Source organism: Pan paniscus, chromosome 22, assembly GCF_029289425.2.
Source record: "Pan paniscus chromosome 22, NHGRI_mPanPan1-v2.0_pri, whole genome shotgun sequence".
In the NCBI taxonomy this organism is placed as follows: Eukaryota; Metazoa; Chordata; class Mammalia; order Primates; family Hominidae; genus Pan; species Pan paniscus.
In genome coordinates this window covers 34,255,438-34,272,580 of record NC_073271.2, presented here as the reverse complement: position 1 = coordinate 34,272,580, position 17,143 = coordinate 34,255,438, and the positions used below count along the sequence as shown (strand labels likewise).

Below are 17,143 nucleotides of genomic sequence, written 5' to 3'. Positions count from 1 at the left end.
AATCACAGTGCCAAGGATAGCCTGGAAGCAGGATAGAGATTCCTCTCATGTTGATCATGACCTGCCAACCAATTTGTGTCTTGACTGCTCCATTCTCAAGCTGACTTCCAAGATCACACATCATTCTCAGTCCACAAACAAGCCTTGATATCACCTTTCTTTAAAAGGTCTCTCCCCAGATTCTACATCATTTCCAACTGCTGCTCTTTTTTTCTGCTCTCTTTATATTACATCACAATGAGTCCAAAGAATTGTGTAAATTCTCTCTTTATTTGCTCACTGCACATTCTCTATCCCCACCTCCATCCATTTCATTCAAGATTTTGAAGACTACTCTGCTTAAGGTTTCCTACAGCTTCCATCTGGCCAAATACAGTGTTGAACTCTCATACTCCATCTTCTTAAAACTGTCATCACTGAGCATTAGAGACATGCAAATCAAAACCACAATGAGATACCATCTCACGCCAGTCAGAATGGCTATTATTAAAAAGTCAAGAAACAACAGATGCTGGCAAGGCTGTGGAGAAACAGGAATGCTTTTACACTGTTGGTGGGAATGTAAATCAGTTCAACCATTGTGGAAGACAGTGTGGCAATTCCTCCAAGACCTAGAACCAGAGATACCATTTGACCCAGCAATCCCATTACTGAGTATATACCCAAAGGAATAGAAATTAATCTATTATAAAGATACATGCATGCGTATGTTCACTGCAGCACTATTCACAATAGCAAAGACATGGAATCAACCCAAATGCCCATCAGTGATAGACTGGATAAAGAAAGTGTGGTACATATACACTATGGAATATTATGAAGCCATATAAAGGAACGAGATCATGTCCCTTGCAGGGACATGGATGGAGCTGGACGCCATCATCCTCAGCAAACTAATACAGGAACAGGAAACCAAACACCATATGTTCTCACTTACAAGTGGCAGCTAAACAATGAGAATACATGGACGCAGGGAGGGGAACAACACACACTGGGGTCTGTCAGCGAGGGGCTGAAACGAGGGAGAGCATCAGGATAAATAGCTAATGCATGCTGGGCTTAATACCTAGGTGATGGGTTGATAGGTGTAGCAAACCACCATGGCACACGTTTACCTATGTAACAAACCCGCACTTCCTGCACATGTATCCCAGAACGTAAAATTTAATTTAATTTAATTTAAAAAACAAAAACTCTCATCAGGCCAGGCACGGTGGAACATACCTGTAATCCTAGCTGCTCAGGAGGCTGAGACATGAGAATTTCTTGAACTGGGAGGTGGAGGCTGCAGTGATCCGTGATTGAACCACTGCACTCCAGCCTAGGTGACAGAAAGAGACTGTCTCAAAACAAAAACAAAAGCAAAAACAAAAGCAAAACAAAACATAACTCTCATCAGTATTTGACATTTGACTTTCAGAGGACCATACTCTGTAGATTGCTCTCCCACCTTGTCAGTCGCATTGACTGGCATCTCCTCTTCTTCCTGACCTCTAAGCCCTCTTGTAGTCTTGACTGCAATATGTAAGCCATTTGTCTGAGCTTCTTTCAGGTCCCAGTCCCAACTTGTCTTTTTTTTTTTTTTTTTTTTTTTTTTTTCAGATGGAGTTTTGTTCTTTTTGCCCAGGCTGGAGTGCAATGGCACGATCTCGGCTCACTGCAACCTCCGCTTCCCGGGTTCAAGTCATTCTCCTGCCTCAGCCTCCCAAGTAACAGGGATTATACGTGTATGCCACCATGACTGCCTAATTTTGTATTTTTAGTAGAGACGGGGTTTCACCATTTTGGTCAGGCTGATCTTGAACTCCTGATCTCCAGTAATCCACCCGCCTCAGGCTCCCAAAGTGCTGGGATTACAGGTGTGAGCCACCGTGCACGGCCTTCAGTCCTTTTAACCCTAGAAGTGCTTCCTAATTTCCCCAATGTCCAAGTTTTTCCAGAAGCATATGGAGCTCAGTTCTAAGACCTTTCTCTATCTACACTTATTCCTTAGATAATACTCTCCACTTGCATGCCTTTAATTACCATTTATGTTCTAATGGCTCCCCAATTTATATTTCCATCCTTGACCTTTCCCATGATTCCTGGACTTGTGTATTCTACTTCCTACTTGACACTTCTGCTTGGATGTCCGATAGACACACAGATTTATGACATAACAATACAAATATTTTATTATCTGTCCCTTAGCCTACAAGATTCTATTGCTCTCCTCTGTCCTGTGTTATATGCTTTCTTTTGCAAACTTTATCTGTCAGATTCTTCTGCCTTTCAGTTTCTGGTTGCAGCTATATTCTGCTAATGAGGTGCACTAGTGAGAGATTTCAAAGATGAAAGAGCACAGAACATACTCTTCTTCCCCATGCATCAATGTAGGACATGAAAACTTTGGCAGACAAGAGTTTTTGCGGTGGCTTCTGGGTGATCCATTCCAGTTACTCTTCTCAGTGCTGCAGGGCAGCACTAGTTTCCTTTACTTTCCTCATCTGAGTGGTAGCAACAACTTCTGAATTCACTGGCCCAAGCAGTGACAGCAGAACTAAATACTACCGGGCACCTTCTCTAACTTGTGTTTCCTCAGCTAATCCAATGCTTTTGAAAGCACTCGATTCCCTTTATTAAACCACTTCATACTTAATACACCTGGAGTGGTTCCTTTTTTCCTGCATGAGTCCTCACTGATACAGCACCTCATCTCCTCAGTTAACACCACCACCATTTACCCAGTTGCTAAAAACAGAAACCTAGCAGTTATCCTTGACTCCTTCTTTCCCTTTATGTCCCACATAAACACAGCGAAAAGTCAGGCTGGATTTTTCTCCAAAATATGTACTGAATCCCATTATTCTACACTACCCCTGCTATAACTACTCTAGTGAAATGCACGGTCTTCTCTCTCCTAAACAGTTTCAGTCATCTACTAACCAGCTTCCACTCTGGTCTCATGACAGTCTGTTATCAATATGTTAGTCAGAGTAATCTTTTTAATATGCAAATAAGTTGCATCATTCTCCAACTCAAAACCATTCAATAGATTACCATCTCAATTCTGATAAGATCCAAACCCCTTACTTTAGCTGACAAGGTCTTGAAACTCCAACCTTTGCCTACCTGAATGGGCTCCGTCCTTCAACCATTACCCTGTTCCAGCTGCACTGGCCAAGTTAATTGTTAGTTTCCACCCACTGTGTATTTAATATTTTCTGTGCCTCCATTGCTTTTTCTCTATCCCTCCCCATGGCTTGTTCTCCCACTGCATTCAGATCTCAAAAATCACCTCCTCAGATCAACCTTTCCAGACCACCCCATCACTTTCACTGCCCCTTCCCCTGCTTTTATTTTTCTTCATAATACATCCCATTATCAAAAATTTTATTTCTTCTTTATTAATTTTTTGAGGGGTTATCTACATTCTCCACTAAAATGTTAGCTTCAAGAGGACTTGGTCAGCTAGTTGGCTGCTGCATCCTATTACCTAGGAACTATGTGCACCTGGCACATAGCGGGAATTCTATAAAAGTGCTTAAATACATATCAGTTGGATTTCTTGCCCCTCTAATCAGAGAGCTTGGATTTTCCAGGAGGAAATGTTAGCTGATTTTCTCAGGATTTCCCCTCCCTTGACCAGCCACAATGATAATATCCTGGGGAAATCAAAAGGAAAGCTTGAGAACCCCGCAGGAGCACCTGTCAAGGGCTGAAACAGAATGGCACAAAGGCTCCTGAAAATGTGGCACGGTTAGCTCACAACTCCTCATGCCAATAATGGTGCACAAGGCACAGAGAAACCAAAGTGATGGAGTGGGATTGATTTTTGGTAAAGTGGTTTATTTTTGATTTTTGAAAGCCCAAGATAATTTGTGATGCAGGCATGCCTCCAAAATGTGGTTGGGCTTAGGCTGATGAAAACTTGAGTTACATGCCTCCTAGTCAGAAAATAGGTGAACAAGAAGGTAGCAGAGTATCAGAAAACCTGGCTGAGTTCACTCATCTTCTGTGAATAACTCACAAAATTGATTATTCCAAGGTAGACAAATGAGAGTTGTATGCACAAATGTGCTTTGGTTGAATGTGAAAGTTTTAGAAGGATTAATTACTTAATCACACATTTTCTAAGTCATTTTCTCTTCCTCCTCTTCCTCCATCTCCTTTCTTCCTTATTCACTTCCATGATTCTTTATTCCTGGAAGCATGTTTTATGCATTATCTCATTTAATCCTTATAACAAACCTCTGAGCTATGGTCTCTGTTTTACAGAAGAGAAACCAACCCTTCAAGAGTCATCTAGAGGGAATGTGGCACACCTCGACTTCACTCCCTGGTTTCTCCAACTCTAACTCTGCTGCGTCCCCACTTTATGTATCTCTTGGGTTAACTTTTCTTTTCATCACTTATGGATGGTCACTTGTCCCTACTCTTTAAATCCTTTTGTCAACAACAACAAAAGATTCTTAAAGATTTTGAAAGTGCAAAGGAACCTAGAAACAGGATCCAGTGTCATTCTTTCATTTTACAACTCAGGAGACTGAGGCTTAGAGGGGAACAATTGTTTGTTGAAAGTCACAGATTGAGTAAGTACTGAGCTATGTCTCCTGACTCCTAATACAGCATTCCTTCTTCCTATCAATAGTCAAGTACTTTTCCTCTACATAATTGATTTCATACTATTCAAATTTCATATGAAGATGCACTAATGAGAAATGGTTTAAAATTAAAACTTGGGTTGCATTAAATATCATATTTACAAATAATAAAGGCCATCCTCCTCCCACTATCACACGATTATCCCACACACCTTTCAACCAATGCTGAATATTCAGTATTCATAAGATGCACATTCTTACACTGGGTAGCTTGTATGCATCAAGAGTTGGGTGCCTAGACGTTCTTTAAGGCTCCTCACTGAGTTTTCAGACTTTTTTCACATTTATAAATGGCAATGATGAAAGAGCGATTATCTCTATGCTCTAGGAATCTCACAGGTATAGCACATGGGATTATCTATTTATAAAAAGTTCTCCAAGATCCATCTTATGAATCCAATAGATAACACTTGCCATGAATCCAACAGACTGCCCTTAAATGCTTAGCATGAATCTTATTCAGTACAAAAATTCCAAATTTCAAGGTTATCAAGGGCACAGATCACTCACCTATAATATACCTAGACTCTTATTGGGTATTCAGCTAAAAACAAGGAAAATTCATTTAAAATGTCCCTGAAGTTCACTATCTGTGTGCATAGGTTTTTAAAACTTATTTATAATACTCATTATGTTTCCATATATAACATTCTTAAATTGATAGACACAGTCCACATATTCCCAGAAGGGGTCCACATAATGGATCAACCCCCTTGCTCAGTGAATGTACATCATGTATCAAAATCAAGGTTGCCACTACACATGTAATATAATGGACAAATGAAAAGTTAATGGAGAACAGAAAGCAACGGAAAATTACAAGTTAAGAAAGAAAATGATCTAAAGGCCAGTGAAACTTCTTTGGTTGCCAATTTTCTGCCTTGGTGGAATTATTTCCGAGGGGCCTAAATTAGCAAGGGTGATTTCAGAGGCATTGAGCAAAAAGTTCAGAATGAAATGCGCGAGACGTGAGCTCCAAAAGCTAGTAAATACTGATACATTTGCATTTTAACTATTTCCCCCACCCCCAACCACCGAAGGTGTAATTCCTTCTATAAAGAAGCTCCTTGATAACAGCCCAAGATACTAAATGCTATCTGCTTGGGCACTGGAGGACACAGCTCAGGGCTTTAACTACTGGAGGAGGGGAACCATGTTTTCTCTGTTAAACAGGACAGAGAAGATGTTTTTTGATAGAAGCATCAATCCAATATTCAAAGAAATTATTTTCCCTGAGCAAGAAAACAAGGTGAAGCTAGCCACATAATACATATTAATAATAGTAACTGGGGAAATTATTCATTCTATTTGCCAAGGATTTCATTCCTCCCTCCTTCAGGCACATAGTAGAATTTTTTTTTTTTTTACTTGCTTCTTTTAAGGCTCCACTCAACTACTTAAGCATTTCTAGCCAAGTTCTCAGCAGACTGATGTTTCATCACTGCAGACAAACCAGGTCTATTCTAAGTGGGACAAGCATTTACTGAGTGCCAGATAATTTGTTAAGCGCTTTACTTGCATTAAGTCATTACTTTTCACAATAATCCTATGCGGTGAGTATTCTTATTTTACCATTTTACAGATGAGGGAATTGAGGCCTAGAGTAGGTAAGTGGTTTACCCAAGGTCACAAAGCTACCAAGTGATAGAGCTCGGATTTGAACCTAGGGAGTCTGGATCCAGCACCTAGACTCTCGACTACTCCAAAGATGAGAAGCCGTTTTGCCTGTGCAAGAAAGAAGAATGAAGCTGTCTGTCTGGGGTTAAAGCATGTGTGCATATGATGGTCAAGGACTCAACCAGGAGCCAATAGTACCGTTTTTTATTTTAAAATGAACAGGAACTTTATTATAAGTTAACAGAGACTTTTACTCTATTCGTAGAATTAAATTTGTCAGGATTCTCCAGAGAAATCAAATGTGCATATGCGTGTGTGTGTGTGTGTGTGCGCGTGTGTGTGTGTATTTAAATAAATTTATTATAAAGAATTGGCTCATATGATTATTGAGGCTGGCAAGTCCAAGTCCCAGTGTGGACCAGCAGGCTGGAGACCCAGGAGAGCCAATGGTGCAGATGAACTCTTGAAGGCAATTGCTGAAGAATTTCCTCTTGCTCGGGGAAGCTGGTCTTTTTGTTGTACTCAGGCCTTCAACTGATTAGATGAAGCCCATCCACATTATGAAGAGCAATGCACTTTACTTAGTGTATCAATTTAAACGTTAATTTCATCCCAAAATGTCTCCAAGTTGACACATAAAATCAACCATCCTGGAATAGGGGTTGATTCGACGGTTCAGAATACATGGCAAAGCCAACACCAGAGCTCAGATAGATCATCTGGCTCCCCAGTCAGCATGACCAAACACCACGCCAGCCCCTCACAGAGCCCTGAAAAACATCCACCACCCCCAAGGTAAAGAGCAGGGAAAGGATTAAGACTATGTTCTTCTAGCTCTGCTCTGCAGCCTGGCAAGGACTTAAAAGAACTTCCACTCCTTTTTGTCAATTCTTTTGTAAGTTGGCACTACAACTAAAAGATTTTTTTATAGACAGCAATGTTCTCTTATTTACTGTTTAGAAGGTTGGTAACACAGGAAGCACAAAACAGCACCTAAAATTAGCTAAGGAATATGACTTTCCTAAGCAACATCACTTTTGTTGATAAGAACTTTAGCTTGACCCCTTCAATTAAGAAAGACTGGATCTGGCCCGTGATAAGGAAGAGGAGGCAGACTGCATTTGAGCCCATCCAAGGGTTGCATTTTAATTGCTTCTTTTATCCTGGGAGCTCCTGGCTTCTTCCTGAATGACTCCTCTCGTCTCCCCACCATCTGCCACACTTCCTGACATTACCAAAGCAGGAGTCAAACATTGTGCTTGGTAATACTGACAATAAACTCACTCAAATACATCATTTTGCTCAAGGCATTGTTTAAAGGCATTGCTTAAAGACATTTGCTTAAAGGCACTGTTTCATCATCTGCACATATAAGATACTTGTACAAACATGAACTGGATAGAAAAAAACTCAGGATGCAGATTCCATATGTGCAGAAATTATATAAGCAGGATACTGTCAGAATTTAAAAGTTCAATAAGTTTATCCAAAGTTGATCGTTCTTTTCCTTAGGATTCCCCATCTCCACATGACTTGTGTGCCAATAGCTGCTATGTGGAGCACTTCCTAGGAGAATGGCACTGGCTTAATGCCTCCCCAATAGTGAGTGCTGGAGCCAGAAACTGAACCTCACACTACCTAGACCAGGAGTTAGCAATTTTTTTTTTGTTTTTTGGGGGTTTTTTTGGTAAAGAGTCAGAGAGTAAATATTTTAGATTTTGCAGGAAATACAGTCTCTGTCGCAACTACTCAACTCTGCTGTCATAGAACAAAACTGGTCTTTGAAAATAGGGACAAGGAAGAAGCATGGCTATGTTTCAATAAAACTTTTGTGGACACTCACAGCTCGTACAAAACAAGAAGCTCACTGAGTTTGACCCATGAGCTGTAGTTTGCCAATCCCTGATCATGGTGATCACAGGTCACGGCTTGAGAAAGAACTGTAGAATGACACTAAGAATTAGGAGTGAAACCCAATTGCACTAACAGATTACTTCTGCTAGCCTTTCAGAAGATTTAACCATTAATTAAAGCTTGGGGAAAAAAAGGCCAGATCTCCTGTTAAGTGAATTTAAGTATCAAGAGAACAAGTAGCAGATGTTGGGGTATGTATGTGGAACAAAGTGACTTTGACTTCGGCTCTAAAATTCTGTTTAAGGATATTTGTGCTAAGAGTAGAAAGGAAAGGAGTGATGGAAAGAATAGTATCTTTCAGAATCTAAGTGTAGGAAGATGCCCTGGGAATGAGTCAATGTTCTTTTTTTTTTTTCCTTTTTCTGTTCTAGCCAGGTGGACACTGGAATGTCATCTTGCCTTTTCTTAAGAGAGTAGACCCCAGTGTCTATCGTTCCCTTCTTTGTGTCCCTGTGTACTTACTGTTTAGCTCCCACTTATAAGTGAGAGCATGAAGTATTTATTTAGTTTCTATTCCTGCATTAATTCACTTAGCATTATGACCTCCAGCTCTATCTATGTTGCTGCAAAGGACATGATCTCATTTTGTAACAACTGTATAGTATTCCATGGTGTATATGTACCACATTTTCTTTATCCAGTCCACCGTTGAGAGTGGGAGGATGGTGAGGATTGAAAAACTATCTATCAGGTATTAGGCTGATCACCTGGGTGACAAAATTATCTGTACACAAAGCCCCCATGACACACAATTTACCCATGTAACAAACCTGTTACATGTGCCCTTTCAACCAAAAATAAGTTGAAAAGAAAATAAATAAATGAACAAATAAAAAGAAAGTAATGCAATCCATCCTATATATGAAGAAGAAAAATAGCATGACCCTATCAATAGACAGGAAAGCACTTGAGAAAATCGAATACCCTTTCATGGTAAAAACCAGCTCAATAAGGAATACAGGAGAATTTCCTTAACTTGATAATGAATATTATTAAAAAATGTAGAGCTACCATCATAACCAACATGGTGAGAAACTAGAAATTACCCTGCTAACGTCGAGACCAAGGCAAGGATGTTCTCTATCAGCACCCCTTCTCAACATTTTACTGGGAGTCTTAATGCAGTAATATGAGAAAAGGGGATATATTGCTTGTGAAGAATGAAATAGGCTGCTCTTTTTCACAAATGACAGTGTTGTCTATGTAGAAAATCCAAAATAACCAAAAATAATTTCTGAAACCAGTGATTATAATAAGGTACAGGATATAAGGTTAACAAAATTAAACTGTTTTCCTATAAATTAAATTATAATTAAAAATGAATTTTAATTAAAAATAAATTGTTTTCCATTAAAATTAGCACTTTCTGAAATGAAATACTTATAAATCTAACAAAATAAGTACAAGACAAAAACAACAAAATTCTGATGAAAGAAATCAAACAGCTAAATAAATGGAGAAATATTTTATTTTTATTTCTATAAAGACTCAATATTGTCAAGATGCCATTTTTGTCCAAGTTGACCTATAGACTCAACACAATCCCAATCTAAACCCCAGGAAATTATTTTGTGGATTTTGATAAACTGCTTCTAAAGTTTATATGAGGAGAAAAAGACTCAAAATAATCAATACAATATTAAAGAATAACAGAGTGAAAGGACTGATATTATTCACCTTCCATACTTATTACAATGCCATAATCATCAGGAGAGTGTTGTATTGGCAAAACAATAGGGAAATAGATCAAAGGAACAAAATACAGACCTCAGATATAGATCTACACAAATATAGTTAACTGATGATTTTTTACAAAGAATCAAAGGCAGTACAATGGAGAAAAGATAATCTGTTCAAGAAATGGTGCTGTTACAACTAAACATCCACATGCAGGAAAAAAAAAATGACTATAGGCCTAGCCCTTACACCCCTTTCAAAAATTAACTCATAATGGGTCACAGACCTAAATGTAAACACAAAACTATAAAACCCCTAGAAGAAGACAGGAGAAAATCTAATTCACCATGAATACAGTGGTAATATGCTGACCTTCATTGAAATTTAAAAACAAACAAAAAAGACCCAAAATTCTGTGAGAGACATTGTCAAGAGAATGAGAAGACAAGCCATGGACTGGAAGAAAAATATTTTCACAGTACATATCTGGAAAGAAATATTATTCAAGATATTCAAAGAATACTTGCAACTCAACAACAACAAAAAAATGAACAACCTATTAAAGAATGGGCAAGAGGCCTGAACAGACACTCTGTCAAAAAAGATATAAAGATGGCAAATGAGCATATGAAAAAACTCTCAACATCATATGTCATCAGGAAACTGCAAGTCAAAGCAACAATGAGATGGCACTACACTTTTATTAGAACAGACAAGATATAAAACCCTGACAACACCAAATGCTGGTGAGGATGTGGGGCAGCAGGAACTCTCATTCATTGCTGGTGATTATGAAAAATATTACTAGCACTTCAGAAGACAATTTGGCTGTTACTTACAAAACTAAACAGATTCCTACCATACAATTCATCAAGGATACTTCTTGGTATTTTCACAAGCGAGTTGAAAACTTATATCCAATCAAAACCTTCTCAGGGACATGTAGAGCAGGTTTTTACATCATTTCCAAAACTCAGAAAGATGCCAATCTAAAAAGGCTCCATACTGTGTTATTATAATGGTCTGGCATTCTGTAAAAGGGCACAACTATGGAAACAATGAAAAGAGGTTGGTGGGAGGGAGTGATTAATGGGAGGATCCCAGAGGATTCTCAGTGCAGTGAAACTGTTCTGTATGGCACTCTGTCATACAGGTATCTCTGTGGATACCTGTCATTACATATAGTCAAATCACATAAAATATATGGCACTGAGAGTGACCCTAACTTAGACTATGGGCTTTGGGTGATTATAAGTTGTCAATGCGGATTCATCATTTGTAACAAATGTACCACTCTGGTGTGGACTGCTGACTAGGGTGATGCCATCATGTATGGAGACTGGGGGTGTGTGGAAACTTTCTGTACTTTCTTCTCAATTTTGCTGTGAACATAAACTGCTCTAAAAATAAAATATATTGAGAAATGAAAAAGAAAGAGAATCGAGCAATTTCAAGATACTGAAAGAGCTTGGAATCAGGTGTAGCTGCCTAAGGGTGAGCAGGTAGCAGCTTTACTTTCAGGGGAACGTCTAAGAAGACTGTCTGGCTCCCTGCTAGTAGCAAGGAATCCACCCTTAGAAGGAGGGGGTAGGGAGAGACCTTTTGTTCTAGTGGTTGAGCTCTAAAGGCAGAGGCCCTCAGATCATGGCATCCTATTAGCTGAGTTTAGCTCCAAGTGAGTATCATTGGCCACTCTTAAAAAAAAACAATGTCTTGGGAAAGAGCTTGGGTCAGCAGCTGCCCGGCAGTATCTTTCAGGTGGAAAGGACCAGCACTCAGCTCAAGCCATGTGGCAGCGAGCACCAACTGAAGCTTAGCTTTCATTGGGGAGACAGTTTGATTAAACCTGGGTCCATTTGGACCACATCAGCCCTCTAGGTTTGTGGACAATTTGAGGAGGAGAGAACATCAAAGGGGGGAGTACTGGACCTCCAAATAAGAGTGCCCTTAAAGGATAAACCCATTTTCATTGGGGGGAAAAATGAAAGAGATGGGATGTGTTTGCCCCTAAGGTTTTGGAAGACTTTTTCAGGTTGTATAAGGACTAAATGAGATTCTGGGTCTGGAGGCTCCATCACATGGCCTAACACTTTCAAAGGGTGAAAAACTGCTAATCTCCATGACCTCTTTACCCCACTTCCTCCAGGTATTCTCCTGCCCCTTGAGAGAGAGGAAGCCTCAGGGGCTGATGGAGACTCATTCATTGAGAACCTCTGGGTGTACAAAACCCAGCCGCCCCAACTTTTTGTTCACAATACTCGTCCCTCTCCTCTCTTCCATTTCTACTTCTCAATGCTAGAGCTTAGTGCCCCTGCTTAGAACTCTAGAATCCTCCCCTCCAAGCCCAGATATCTTGGTGCCTTATGTCTTCAACCACCAAGACTCCCAGATTCCAAACAGAAATAAAAGAGCACTTGGAAGTCTGCTCCAGAACTCAGCCAAGAGAAGGTGGGCTGGGATCTGGGTACTGGTTGAAAGAGACCCCTAATGTGGAGCCCGAAGAACCCAGCTTGTCCTGTGTGCTGCAGGTGAGAGGCAACACTCAGTTCTCCAGGCAGCCTCCTCTGTGTTTTTGTTTATTTGCTGGGCCAGGGAGAAAGGACTGATGTTAGGTGTCATTGGCATGAATTCTACTTATTGACATTAGGAGACTAACAAAGAGAGGAGAGAAAATCAAAAGCAATAGGCATCTGAAACTTTTAAAAAATTACTTATCGTCTCTGCCTAATTACCAAGAAGTGTCATCTTGATTACTTACAATCACTAAGTGTCACATTTGCTTTCTGCTTCAAGTACCATTTACCCACAAGTCTACATCTTTGAGACATGTGGCTACAGCTCTGAAAAATGTGGCTGTCTCCCCAAGACACTTTGGCATCATCTTTTTATGATCATTCTTCAAGGACTCTTTGTCTTCTTTTAACAAAGGGGAGGACACTGGTCCTAAGAGGTGACTCTTTAGACCAGGCAGCAGTCCCTGTCCCTCTTGTCAGCCCAGGTCTTCCAGGTCAATGCATTAAGCATATCTTCTAATTCTGAAGCTTTGACATCTGGGGCCTTGCTGACCCTGGAGAGACTGCCCCACCCAGGGAGAGCTAATTTCTAAAGATAGTAAATTATTTGCCTACAAGGGTGTCTTCCAGATGCAAACCAACTAACCCAGAGCCCATGCCCCAAAGACCTTCTTTATCAGATTCTCACAAGCCTCCCCCACCATTCACCTGCCCAAATCATCCCATGGCCAGGTACCAGGCAATGAGAGACAGCCCCTGCAGCCCAGAGCCCTTTGGAATTATTAAACCAGACAATCCTAAGTCTGTCTATCCTGCCTCACCTGTTCCTTCTCACAGAAACTGTAATAAATGCTCTTGTCCATGTTTTCCTCCCAGCCCCTCTGCTTCCTGACCAATCCTGGCACTTCCCCAAAAGGCCCTGTATGGTGTGGCTGCCTCCTGCTCTTGGGAACTGTGAGTAATAAACCATCCTTTCAATGGCAGTCATCTCCTGATCTGCTGAACTCACTATGCCTGAAAAATAATAAAACCTACAATTTAAAACAATCATATCCCCATAAATTCTGATCTTCATGCTCATGTGAAAGTTTGAAATCATGCAAACTTTCATGCATTTTCCAGCACAAGTGTGTAGAGAAATGAAATTGAGAGGGTAAAGCACTTGCTTTAGAGTCAGATTCTGGGGAATTAAATTTGACTTCTGCCTCCTGCTGCCTGGAGATGTGGGTGAGTTACTGAATCCTTCTTGCTTCATTTTTCTCATCTGCAAAATGGAGGATCAACAAGGACCTATCTCACAGGACTGGAAAAATACACCAAAAGTATCTGTCATGCTGTGAGTACTCAAAACTGTTGTTGTTGCTACATTATTATTCCTCAATATTTGGTTATTTGGAATTTTTTTTTGACCACTAGGCTAAATCTTATCTGAATGAAGATTGCCATTTTCTATCAATTCCTTCAAAGATTTGATTTGCATATGGCATTTGGACTTACATACGGTCATTAGAAGGGGCACAGAACTTATTAATCACTAAGACCTCAAAACCTTTGATTCGAACCTGACTTAGACCTAACTTGAGCACTGGGGCACCCCAAGAACACCTCTGCAGAATCTGGTTAGATAAATCCTACATTAAAAATTAAATATTGTCCGTTGAAATGATTGCTTCATGCTGACAGAATTACAAACCCTAATACAAATGGGGCCCCTATAAATATCATAGTATACATGGAGCTGTTACCCAAATAATCAATCACCTCAATATAAATGCACCTATGTAAAGGTAGATAGACTCTAAGTGAAGCCACAAGAGAAAAATCTTCTCAAAGAGAGATTCACATGGATCCCTAGAGAATGCATTCATCAAGCAATTTGGATCAACTTACAGATTCCAAGAAATCTAAGGTAAAGCCATGTATTAGTCCATTCTCGCATTGCTATAAAGAACTAACTGGGACTAGGTAATTTATAAAGAAAAGAGGTTTAGTTGATTCACAGTTCCACAGGCTGTATAAGAAGCATGGCTGGGGAGGCCTCAGGGAACTTACAATCACAGTGGAAGGTGAAGGAGAAGCAGATATGTCTTGCATGGCCGGAGAAGGAGAAAAAGAGAGTAGGGGAGGCCTCAGGGAACTTACAATCATAGTGGAAGGTGAAGGAGAAGCAGATATGTCTTGCATGGCCGGAGAAGGAGAAAGAGAGAGTAGGGGAGGTGCCACACACTTTTGAAGAACCAGATCTTGTGAGAACTCATTATTGAGAGAAAAGCAAGGGGAAGTCCCTCCCTGTGATCCAATCACCTCTCACCAGGCCCCTCCTCCAACATTAGGGATGACAATTTGACATGATATTTGGGTAGGGACACAAATTCAAAACATATCAAGCCACCTCTACAAATAAACAGCTGTCTTCTAGGTACACTACTTTTATTAAAGTCAGCTTTCTGAGCTACAAAGTGTATCTGACTCCCAAGTTGTAAGCCTTCAGTCCCTGGCAAGACAGTTTATGTAATTGCTGTGGGAAAGGATTTGCTTATCCCATCACTGAGACCCCCAGGGTCAACTTCATGGGTGTGTGGCCTGAGGCCTGGACCCAGAAGCTCCCTATTGCTCTGATGAAAGTCTTATTTTTTACAAGGTACCTTGCATTTTCATTTTGCACAGAACCCCTCAAATTATGTATTCAGTCCTAGAGATCCTCATTTACTGCCCAGTGGCTAAAGGGCATGAGCCAGGCTGACAGCAGCCCTGGAAAGCTGCCTTGAGGATTTGCGCAATACCGTCATGACACCCTGACAGCCAGCAACAGGCTCGTTCTTCAGAGAACCACTCTGCAATAGAAATATAATGAGCAAATTTAAATCATAAAAAATTCAGCTCATATCAGGTTAGAAAAGATGAGCCATCATAATTCAATTGGAAATACAAGAACAAAAGGAAAATGAATGGCTTGCATTTTTTTTTCAAACCCTACCAGCTGGCTGCTCTCTTTTGTTTATCTTGGCCTCTCATTCTCTATTTGGTAGCAAATTAATCTGGGTAGTGATCCCTATTGTAAGTCTTCCGAGTAGCTTAAAGGGCTGATTTCATTATGAGAGTCTAATCCTTTGATGCCTGCAGAATCCAGAGTTGGCAGACAACAAATGCTGCCTGTTCTCTATGAGGTCAATGGCCCAGGGTACCTAATGTCTTGTATATAAACAAACAACATAGATCACTCTCAGCCCCAAATCTTTCCTCTGTCTTCAGCATTGGAAATTGTGGACTGGATCATTTTGGTAATCACGGATCAGCCTGGGAGTAGACACAAAGATGAGTTTTGTCCTTAGCACCTTCCTGTCTCTTTTTGGGATCACTGCTTTCTTGTGGGCTGCCTCTAACCTCCAGGACCTCATGCCCTGGGATAATGCTGTTGTGTCTCTGATACTTTTTTTCTCATGGGATACCTACCTGCCCTCAAATCTCTTGCTGGTCAAACCCTAAATCCTGTAGCCTCAGGGCTCTGACGTAAGCCACTTATCCTTGGGAAACATTTAGGTAAATATCACAGCTGATGTTGCGATTGTGCTCAAAGAATGTTTGCATTTCATAAAAGAGGAGACTCCTAGACACTAACACCCTAATCCACAAGGAATGCTCCCACATGCAGACATTTGGATACCTGCAAATAACAAGGACATGATTTGGGAGTAAGACAGGCTGGGAGGAAGGCTGTAGATATTTACTTGGGGAAAAAACATGTTGTCTTTTGTTTAAATATTGCTTTGAAAACTTATGCTATCAGAAAAAAAGCAAGATGGTTTCTGTAGCTTAGGCTGTCTCCACATTTTCCTTGCAAGCATTTTGCTAGCAATTGAGGTAAGCCAGCTGGGGCCCAACAGGAGTGTGGTCTGACTTTCCATAGACATATCTAACTGACATTGGCATATGGCTCCACTGATTTCATGTTTTAAAGAGAAATAAGAAAATAAAAACTCTTTATTAAGCCGAGCATCAGCAACATCAGAGAATAAAGAAAATTATTCCCTAATCAAGTATTTAAAAGAGATCAACATCAAAATATAATTTAAACTGTTAACAGAAATTGTGAAAGATGTTAAAATGGGCAAGTGGATGGTGGGGTGGTACCTTCTGCATGGGCTCTGCCTTTTGCTGTCTTTGAGCTACTTCACACCTCCACAAAAACTGTCATCCAACTGGTTCCTGCCGATAAAAACTCAAACAAATTGTACCCAGTGGAGATGTAGTTCACAATTGCCCTGGAAATATTGACTAATTTTGCATTTATTTATAAATTTATTTCAGCATTTCTTATTTCGTATGTGTGTGCCTATGTGTTTTGAATTCTTCTTTGAATTGACTGTAAGATCTTGGTTCCCTCATTAATGAATGGGTTAAATCTTTAATATGTGTTTATTTAAACATTATATGAGTTGTTGTTTTATCTTTTTAAAAAAATTATCTTGTATAGGATTCCTGCTTAGTAATCCAAGATGGTTGTGATGAAGGCTCAGTTTTTTTTTTTTTTTTTTTTTTGCCCAAGCTGGTGCCTATTTGTTCCGTCAAACTTATTTGGAACTTTTGTACTTAAAGTTCTAAGTCCTATAAAAGGACAAGGGCTCCTGCAGATCTATTAGCTGCCAAAGACCCTGCACTTACTCATCTGTAGCCACAGAGGGAGAAATTCACAGTAGATTTGTAGGTGTTTACTTGTTTTATGTTTGTTTTTATTTTTGTTTTTGGTGGATATCCTTTATCAGACGAAAAAGTCTCCAT

General features: G+C 40.0%; 1 protein-coding gene across 1 annotated transcript in view; it reads right to left on the bottom strand.

The window, feature by feature from the left end:
- The window catches only part of LOC134729739 (Down syndrome critical region protein 8), a 34,974-nt gene that overhangs the window by 696 nt on the left and 17,135 nt on the right, over positions 1–17,143 (bottom strand). The window contains exon 3 of the mRNA XM_063601400.1: positions 1,225–1,339. Coding sequence (XP_063457470.1) covers positions 1,225–1,339 — 115 coding nt within the window. The remainder of the gene's footprint in view (positions 1–1,224; positions 1,340–17,143) is intronic.